This window comes from Cyprinodon variegatus, unplaced genomic scaffold (genome assembly GCF_000732505.1).
Source record: "Cyprinodon variegatus isolate N-32 unplaced genomic scaffold, C_variegatus-1.0 Scaffold321, whole genome shotgun sequence".
NCBI classification, from domain to species: Eukaryota; Metazoa; Chordata; class Actinopteri; order Cyprinodontiformes; family Cyprinodontidae; genus Cyprinodon; species Cyprinodon variegatus.
In genome coordinates, this window is record NW_015150774.1 from 614,496 (window position 1) to 624,849 (window position 10,354).

Consider the following 10,354-nt stretch of genomic DNA (forward strand, 5'->3'; position numbering starts at 1 on the left):
TGTTTTTCATCTAAATAATGTAAATCTTGCAGCTATATTTGCTGAGTTCAGTGGGAAAAAGTAGTAGAGGACATGTACCTGTATATAAAAAACGCGCCCTATAGTCCGGTGCGCCTTATGTGTGTGTTAAATACAGAAATGGGACACATAACTGAGACTGCGCCTTTTAGTCCGGTGCGCCTTATGGTCATGAAAATACGGTAATCTTTTTTGCATTTTGGTGAAAAAGCTTTGATTTACAGACGAACAGGAATATTTTAAAGTCTCTTCTTTGGGATATGGGGAAGCAGGGTAATGATTTTAGAGCTGGGGGGATTGCTCCATTTGTTTAGTTTTGGTGAGGAGCAGCATTCTGGATAAACAGCAATGGTTCGATTGACTTTGTAGGCAGACCTTTAAAGACACAGTTGCCGTTATCAATTCTACCAAAGATGACCGCATGAACTAGTTTTCCAAGGTCTTGCTGAGAAGTTAGTCCTTTAATCCTGGAAATGCTCCTCATGTGATAAGGGGAGGACTTTTGCCACAGTGCCTCTAAAGGTTCACCACTAACCCAAATTTAAAGCATAATCAGTTCTTCCAGTGGAAGAACTGAAGCTAACTTTGATCACTCCTCCTTTGGTCCAGAAAATATCAGATTAGAACATAATCTTGCTGGATCTATTAATTATGTAAGCACATAAAACATGGTTTTATATTATTGTCTGTATAAATGGCAGCCACATGTTTTGTGATTAGGCTGCTGAACACGTGTCTGAAGTTGGGTTCATTTGGGAAAACTCACCCTGTTAGAAATTGCTAGATTACGATCCTGTTCCAGTACCATAGAAATCCCAAACCACAGTCTAAGATGTTATCATGAAGACACGCTTTAGCCGAAGGGAACCAACTGCCAAACATTTCTGCCTTATTTTGTATGATGCAACCAGTTTTAATTATATGTGGGTGAGGTCATTGTACCTATTATGAAGTATGTTATTTTTATTTGTTGATTTAATGTAATGACGTGACCAGGATTAATCACTATATAGTTGTAACATTATTAAAGCAGAACAATCTCAGCAGATAGTCCACAGGGAAACTCACTAATTAGATTCAGTCTATCAGTATGATATCCGGTGACATATTATTTCAAAATTGAATCTTCTAAACAATTCGTGCAATGATTTATTTTAGTTGGGTTTTGTTTCTAAAAGTCCAATTATTTCAGGATAGATTCATTAGTCAACGCTAAGCTGCTTGTTAGCATCTAAAACAATTTTGTTGTCATATTTTTTTTCTGCACTGTGTGTGTAACAGACTCTGCATGCAACAGTGCACCAGGCTCGGGCCCCAGCTCCCCCAACAACAGCTCCAGTAACATCCCCAGTGAAAACGGCGTCCCCATCTCTAACAGCCCAGGAGAGGTAAACAGTATGGTTGCACACATGGGCTTCACTGCGACCGCACATTCGCATCACTCTTCTCACGTTACAGTGTGTAGCGGTTAGAGTTTAGTTTATGTATCAGGAAATTATTATTATAAATATTATTATAAGGTCAAAGTTTTATGAAATTAGAACCAAGTGGTTAAAACTATTAAGGTATAAGAAGAAAAACTGATATTGACCTTTTGATTAATATGAATGTTGTAGAAAATTCTTATATTATCTTTTTTTTATAGGTGTTTTGAAAAAAATGTTTTCCTTATAAGGACCAAAGCATTCATTATTTGCATCATTTGAAGCAACTTTTGGGATTAATATTCAGTCGTAGAATTTATTGTCATTTCAGATCAAAGCGTTTGGTAGCATTTATTTTATTTATTTTTTTATTTAGCAAAAAAATAAAGTGATGCAGTTATCCCAATGATGCATCTGAACTCATTTCTATTGCTAATTTACATTTTTTCTTAAGGTAAAACAACATCAAACACTAAAACAACATCAAAGAACTTGGTGTTTGTTGCCAGTATAAAGGAGAGGATATCTTTTTTTTTTTTTTCTTTTTTTATAATGAACATGTCAAAAAATATTAATATTGTTGGGAGTCATAGAGAGCAACCATTTAGAGGGGTTTGAGAAACCCTCTTGTTAGTGTGTTGTAGATTCATGTTAAATCCTAAAGGTAAAGTGGAGGATGTTCTTTTTCCGAGTGGATCATCAAAATAAGCGGTCCCCCTTATTTTGTCTCATCATTCTGTTTATAATGTTTATTATGTTTCATCATTCTGGTGATATGTTTACGTAAGGCCGTCCTACGTGCTCGACCCCATTTTCTCTTACCGGTGGTAAAACCGACATAGTGGAAAAATTGCAAATCTTCTTTTGAAAAGTAATTTTGTTAAAGCGATGCAAACAGCAACCTTTAAATAGAGCATGCACGAGGACAAATGGGCTTGTGCATGCTCTTGCACACGTTTAATAGACGCTTCCTCTCGGGAGCGGGTACAGGGTTGTGCATGTGTATTTTTTTTAAGTGCAGAGGGCGGGTCTTTTCAAAAATTCTCGAAAATCCTCCACTATACCTTTAAATGTGGTGCAGATGTCTCTACAACAGGGTTGGTACTTTAAAGTGTAATCAAGACATTTATAAAGTGTTATTAAATTAAATTATTTCGGGACTGAATGTAAAGAATTTATCTTCATGTGTCTACAAAGAAGCATAAAGAAAATAGTATTTACCGAGAACTAACAGATATATTTGGGTTTTTCTTTTTGTTTTTTTGCAGGCCTCTCTGATTCAGAGGCTGGCTTGCAGGGAGGGTTCGATCAGCCAGCTGTCTCTCTACTCATCGCCTTCTCTGCCCAACATTACTTTAGGACTGCCCGCCTCGGGCCCTGCAAGCTCTGTGAGTAAACAAGCTAAAAGAAATTAATGACTGATGCTGTTCTGATCGTTGCTCCAAGGAAAATAATGCAAAAATAAAATGTCACCTAAGAGCCTATTTGGAAAGAAGGAAACGGAGTTTGTTGTAAAATTAATGGTTTTGGAAACAGTCAGCGAGTTGTATTTTTGGCAAGTTGGTGTACAGTAGAGCAATTTTCTGGCATTAGCGACTCTTTCCATCTTTCTCCATCTCGCTGCCCACGTTTCACATTTGACTGTTCTCCCACTCTGACTGTCTGCCTCCCTCTTTTCCTCTACTTCTTTCCTTGTCTGTCTCTTTGTAGGTGGTATCGGGACACCAAGATGGCGAGAGTCATTTGTCGCTGCCAGCGCTTCAGCCGGGCATTCCACTGACCCCGGCTTTTCTGCCCACCTCCCACCTGCCATCCTACTTGGCCTCATCAGCATTGGAAAGGGAGGTTCCTGGAGGGGTCGCGGCTGGCCACAGCCCCCTCCTCCAACACATGGTGCTAATGGAGCAGAGCCACGGATCAATGGGTCAGCAGTTATTGGAACATTTACTAAAACTTCCTGTTCCTCATGTTAAAAGCATTCGTCCTTTTTTCATTACCATGTTTCTGTATTTTTTCTTGCTTAATGCAGGCACAATTGGGGTAAACTGATAAACACAGGAGCATTTCAGTAAATTATACAGCTATTGAAAAGTTTGCTTAATTCAGAAATTGAATAAAAAACAATATGTACTGTAAAGATGCATTTGACACAAATTTATTGTTTTTACTATACATTGATGAAGTCATTACATCAGAGTAATCTGATTTTTCTCTAATAACAGGTGTATTGACGTCGAACTTCATAAAATACAGAAAGAATATCGGTACATGAAATTGCTCACTGTGGCTGACTGTCTGATTTGTCTGATTAAACTTGATTTGAAATGAAACATTGTTATTATCTAAAACGGAAACTTTAGGACCACTGAGTGATAAATCACCCTAGCACAAGTCAAAATGTTCAAATATTACCTCTGGTTTTATGCTGTCCAACAAAGGACACTTTTTGCAGTGGCTCACTGTAAAAAATTTAAATGTAAATAAGTCATTTTTTCTTAAAATAAATATTTGCTTGAATTGAGTAGGTAAGTGCTACATTTTTTCAATTATCTTATTTTGAGGGTTGAAATTCTTATTCCATTGACCAATTAGCTTATTTACCTTCTAAAATTAAGGGTAAATACACTCAATTTAAGAAATTGTACTGTAAGTTTTTACAGTACTGTTGTAGTTCAAGCTGCAGCATAATTTATGTCTTGTTTATTTTACCCTGTCAAATATAGTTTGCCTTATTTGTCTCAAAGCAGCGTTTGTCTATAATGCTCATGTACCTTTTCCTACAACACTTTTTTCTTCCACTTAACTTTCCATTTGTATGTTTTGGATTCAGCCCTCTATGCACAACTTGTCTCTTTAGCACTAAACTGTAGATAACACATTTTTATTCAGTATTTTTATTTACTATTTTAGTTTATTGAGCTTTTTTCGGTTCAAGTTTGTTAGAAAATAAATGTAAAGTTCTTAGCTGTAAGCCATATTCATCATTCATCATTCATATTCTTCATTGAAATATATATTTTAATTGTTTTTTTTTTTAGTGTTGAATCATAAAAATTATTTAACTTTTAATGGTTAAAGTTCTTGAATCACACCTTTACTGTTTAATTTCAAATATTTCTAGTTTTATAAACTCAGTGAATAAACAGAACTTCCCATTTGGAAGTTTGGGTTTAGAAACCATATGCATGGAATACGTGGGATGATTTTTCTTAATTTCTTTTTGTCGTTCCTGCAGTCGGTCTTGGTGGCCTCCCTCTCCAGTCTCCCACCGTCTCCAAGCTGGTGCGTGGCCACCGTCCCCTGGGAAGGACCCAGTCGGCGCCTCTCCCCCAGCAGCCGTGCGGACAGGCCCAGGCTCTGCAGCAGCTGGTGGTCCAGCAGCAGCACCAGCAGTTCCTGGAAAAGCACAAACAACTGTTCCAACAGCAGCAGCAACAGCAGCACATCATCAATAAGGTATCTCACCCTGTCCATGTGCACTACATTCAACATTTCAAAACCCCTGCAAGACCAATGTAACAGCAAGTTGTAGTTATTTAATCAAGTAATGTTTGAAACTTAAGTTCATTTCTATGTATTTTAATCCCATTCACACTAGTTCTCGCTTTCCTAAAGTACTCCTGATATGATGGAGCCTGGGGAACACCTGAACTAGGCTGACTTTAAAGAAACCCTAGTTTCTTTGAAGTAGCATTGAGATAAAACTGAGTGCAGACTTCTGCACAGAACTTTCTGTTCGAGTGCTTTGAAAATCACCTGCGTATGATTCAGTTAATGTTCTTGAATCTTGTCCTCCTCTTCAAAAGCAGCATGAATCAGCTATCAATCAAGTCTTTAGTTGTTGTTTTTTCTCTATGAGCCTGTGTCCCTGTATCTCCTCGTCACCATGGCAACCAGGCATGAGTGAAGAAGCTGCTGCCGTATAAGCTTTAAACAGGAAAGATGACTCATGATCAGAGAGATGCAGTGTAACAGTAGGAGATGCTTGTTTGTGTTGCATATATATCTATGTATTTCAGAGTGCTGGAGTTCCTTTAGAGATAAAGTGCTTTGCATTTTGCTCTTTTGCTGCATGTACTGTAGCTCCCTAGTTTAAATAAGGGAGACTCAAGTTCAGTTTAGGGAGTTTATTTTTATTCATTTATTTATTCATTCTGTTTCCCAGGCAGCTTGTGCAATAACAAAGTGAAACTCCATTGTCTGATCTAATCCTTCTTTAAACTTCCCCATAACTTTTTCCCTGACTGGTCTGCTCTGTTCCAAAGGTTCTTGATGCTTGATGTTCGTTATGTGGTCAAAATAAAACTCTAAGCTAAATACAGAACAGCAGGATTTATACTGAGATTAAATGACATACAGGTGGGCTACATATATTACCACTGGGTTTTATTTAGGGGCACCAGAGTAAGCAGCATGTATCCTTTTCCCCTTATTTACTTTTTTGTTGTCTGTCACATAGAATAACTACAAAATAGAATAAACTTTGTGTAGCTACTTATTTCTCTTTATGAGGTATTGATCATTGGAGTTGTTTTTAAAATGATAAGCTTAGATTTTACAAATGCATTTCTAATGCTCTAAGTTAACTGTTTTTCTATTGATTACTTTTTGCTTCAAAAGTTTGAGGATTTTAATCCTGAGGAGAATCAATCAGCTTAAATTAAATTGCACTGTCCATGTGTGAAATGCAATCCCTTCCTTTATCCTGCGTGACGGTTTGACGCAGATGAGTGTTAATTAGATTTTTACAACAAGCATTCATTTGGATACAGACCTCAAATATCAGCACATAATGCCGTCCGGAGCAGCTAATGCCGTGTTTGCCTTCGCTCTGTTTTGGGTACGCATACGTCTTTGTGTGAGATGTTACGCGGATTTCTGCTTTGGTCCTTTTAATTGATGATTACTGCTGTGATATAATTCACACACATAGAAAGTTCATGGTGATCAGAAAAAGGAAACTTTGAGTTTGTGGACAGAGAGAGTTTTTGGGTTTAACTGTATGAACAAAATACTAATAGGGCTAAAAAAAAAACATTTGCCCGAACATATTTTCTGTTGAAATCTTTCCTGCTTTTTTTCCCATATCATAGTATTTACATAGTTTATTTACATTCCTCATGTTTTTTCTTATTGTATACAGCAGTGAAAAATCCTAATTCAGCTCAACAATGTGAAAATTATTCATTTGATATTTAAAAAGAGTGTGTGATGGTTAAAAATAATAAGTAGACATTATGAGAATGTTCAGTCACTCTGTAGATATCTGGTATAAACGCTGTTTATTTAATTATTATTGGCTAGATAGCCTACTGATAATTTTGAGTTATAGCTATATTACACAGAAGGGAAAACATAAATGTCTGATTTATTTATTTAGGGGAATTCATCCCTTATGCTTAAATGTTGTTTTCTTTTTTGTTTTAGATAATATTAATGTGTTTTTTGTACAAGGAATCAGGATATAAGATAGATAAAGACAGTTTCAGGTTAAGAACCATAAATTAGCTTTATTTAATAAGAAAATAACCTTTTTCTTATATATTAATACGTGCTTAATATCATATTAATCACTTTATCTGTAAGATAACACTTACAAGATTAATATCTGATGTTTGTTTTTTTATTATTATTTGTCGTGTTAACTTGATCCCTGCTAATAATACAATTCACGCTTTACAGTATTATGGAGCGTCACTCTGCAAGCATGTTTGCATATAAGAAACTTTTTTTCTTCATTTATGACAATAAAACATTTGAATCATGAGTAGCATCCAATTGTCATGAAACAGCAATATGTTTATTAAGTTTCTCAAGTTCTCTTTTTCCCCCTAGATTAATTAAAAACAATTACTTTTGATAAGCAAGCGAGCATAGTAGGCACCGGGTAGAATTCTTACTATATCCCATGTATGCAGTGTTTTCATGTCGTATTGCTGATGGTTTGAAAGCTTTGGGATAAAACTATTTTTCAGTCTGTTGCGTACGGTTTTCAAAGTCCTAAACCTTTTTTCCAGACGGAGGTGGAAAGGAAAGAATGTTTCCTAGTGAGTGGAGTCTGTTGCACTGCCACTGGTTTTCTTCTGTGAATGTAAATGTCTGTCAGAGAGGGCAGCTATGATCCAAAATCTCAATTCTGCTGCCTTCAAAACCCAGTGTGGGTTCCTCTTATTCTCCTTGTAGCGACTACAGAACCAAACTACGCTTCGTTGCACCAGGCTTTCTATCACTGACCTGTAGAGGTTCATGAAATGAGCACACTTTAACGCTAATGAGGAAATAAAGTCCCTGTTGGCTCTACCCACCTGGTGTGAAATGTGTGTCTCCCAGGTGAAGTGAAATTATTCCAACTGATTTCAGAACAGTTAGAAGTTTTAGGAAGGTTTGTTGAACACCTTTTGTTTACTACTGGATTTGGTCATTCATTATGCTGCAAACTTTAAAAATCTCTACTTTAACTGTTACAATATTTCTAAAAGGATCCATCATCTTTAGCATTTCTACTTGCTTACATGCTTTAGTGTAGGCAGCAATAAAACAAGTTTGAGGGGGACTGCAGCAATCATTTCCAGAACGACTTCAACGTTAAGTATTACTTACATGAAAGGGAAATGCTGTGAAGTATTTAAGTGATATTGATGTGTAAGAACGGGCCTGTTAGAGAGACGGATAGATCGAGCCAACAAGTGTCAAGTGTTTGTGTATAAAATCACCTCCTCTTTCCGCTGCATGCTGTCCTCATCTTCCAGCTTATTTAACAGGCTTATTTAACGCCTGCCCCCCTTATGCTTCATATCCCAGCAACTATTTTGTCGGGGGGGGGGGGACGGGGGGGTATAAAGAGGAAAAGGGAACAGAACATGAAAGAAAAGAAGACTAAGAATCAGTGCGGCCGGTTTTGTTGAGTGTTTTGAGTTTGTTTGGAGTAAAGGGACTGGGATGAGGCAAGAGCCTGTTCTCTGACGTCAATAGACCGTTCCCTGGGCAGCATGCCAGCCAAGTGTGTGTGTGTGTCTGGATGGATGTGTATGTGTGATCCCTGCACACAAACTGGCCCAGTCCAATCATGACCTGCACATCAAGGTTGAGTTCTCTGACGACAGCGACAGGGACAGCTGCCACAACAAGATTACTAGAGTCACCCCTCCACAGTTCCTGCAGTCTCTCCCTTCTTCTCTCCCTTGTGCCCCTTAGCTCAGTTTCTCTGGGTTCAAGCAAGGTGACCTTAGAAATGAAATCACAAACAGGCCGAGGGACTCCTTTAGTATTCAAAGCAAATAACTGACTTATTCCAGTAACACATTTGACTTTTAATTACTCCTTATGAGCCTTTCGTCACATATTGTGTGTCTTTTTTGGAAGACGTGTTGTGCACGTCTCCAAATATTTCATGTAAACAAGACGGAGTGTTTAACTGCTCAGATTCTTGAATCTGCTGCATATGTTACACCCTGTCCTCGTTTCCCCAACTTTACCTTCTGGAAGTTCGTCATGTTCAGACTCTGGTGTGCCATCTAGTGGACGGCTTTAGTGAACTGGTGCGGTACACAAAGAAATACACAAACAGGTTGTGGATGGAACTGAGGTTATAAAGGAATTATATTTCTGGGTCTGGGGTTCAGAGTACAGATCAGGTTCGTCTCTGTCTGGTTAATGTTAGTTTTGTGTTTACTTAAACTAGAGGTCAGTGTGTTGTTTTTGTGCCTGGCCTTATCACTCTGCTATTTTTGGAGTGGAAAGATTAGTGGAAAGATTGGTGGACTGAGAATTGTCTTTGTTTATGTGTTTTGATTGCAAAAAATCTCTCCCATGTAAATATAAATTTTTATTTATTTTTTGTTAGATTAACTCCTTTAAGTTTTCCCAATAAATAATTTAGGAACTTTTTCTTTTTAGCCTCTCTCAGTAGTTGGTGGGATTGTTTTTCTCTTTAAGTGATCCAGGTTTATTTTAAGCTCCAATTATAACAAATAATCTGAACCAAATCTCCCTTTTCTTCTGATTCCTTAGATTATGTCTAAGCCCAGTGATCAGGCTGCAGTTTCTGGGACCTCTGTGCCCGGTAGGCAGCATCAGAGCCACCCAGAGGAGACAGAAGAAGAGCTCAGGGAGCACCAGGGACTTGCCTTGTCCTCGTCATCATCGTCTACTTCATCTGGACCAGAAACAGGGTTGATACGGGGTTTGGTCATCAAGCAGGAACCTCCAGACCTCCAAGAGCAAGAAGAGAGGGAGCAACAGGACCACAGGGAGAGACAGGCTGAGGGAGACTTCATGTTTAAACAGGTAAATATCAGATGTGAGAAATTATCCTTAAAGATTCACACTAGCAATAAAAAATAAAATCTAAATTCCCTATTTTATGCAAAGCCACCATACTGTAGATAAAACTAATTAGTGTCTTAAGATGACAGGCTTTGAATTTAACCTCAAGATTCACTAAGAGTTTGATTCATTATTTGGTAATTTAAATACATTTGGATTTTTACTTTAATGTCCTCAAACACATTTTTGACCTCAAACTTGAATTTAGTCGTTCATAGTTACAGAAAGCAACAAATGCTGCTGCTCAAGTTCTGTTTCCAACGAGCCAGAAGTCATTCTGTAATCAAAGCTGTCAGTGTTGGACAGGATTCCATGGATAAGATGATGACCTTAAGAGCAACTGATTTCAGATTATGTCACAACCTAAAGTTTTATTTACAAAACACCCAAGAACAACAGACTCAGTCATACAATAAGTTGGCTAATAACTCTAGGTGTCTAACAGAAACCATAAAAACACAAAGATCAAAACAGACAAGCCTGTTTCCTCAACAGCAGGATGGACAGAGGAAGACTGGATGGATGGATGGATGGATGGATGGATGGATGGATGGATGGATGGATGGATGGACGGATGGATGGATGGA

The 10,354-nt window shown here is 37.7% G+C and overlaps 1 protein-coding gene across 4 annotated transcripts in view; it reads left to right on the forward strand.

Annotated features, from left to right (window-relative positions):
• LOC107091035 (histone deacetylase 4-like) overlaps positions 1-10,354 on the forward strand; it is a 156,349-nt gene that overhangs the window by 107,958 nt on the left and 38,037 nt on the right. For all 4 annotated transcript variants that reach the window (XM_015384740.1, XM_015384744.1, XM_015384741.1 and 1 more), the window contains 5 exons: positions 1,300-1,406; positions 2,711-2,830; positions 3,153-3,366; positions 4,678-4,898; positions 9,453-9,728. In XM_015384740.1, the coding sequence (XP_015240226.1) occupies positions 1,300-1,406; positions 2,711-2,830; positions 3,153-3,366; positions 4,678-4,898; positions 9,453-9,728 (938 nt within the window). The remainder of the gene's footprint in view (positions 1-1,299; positions 1,407-2,710; positions 2,831-3,152; positions 3,367-4,677; positions 4,899-9,452; positions 9,729-10,354) is intronic.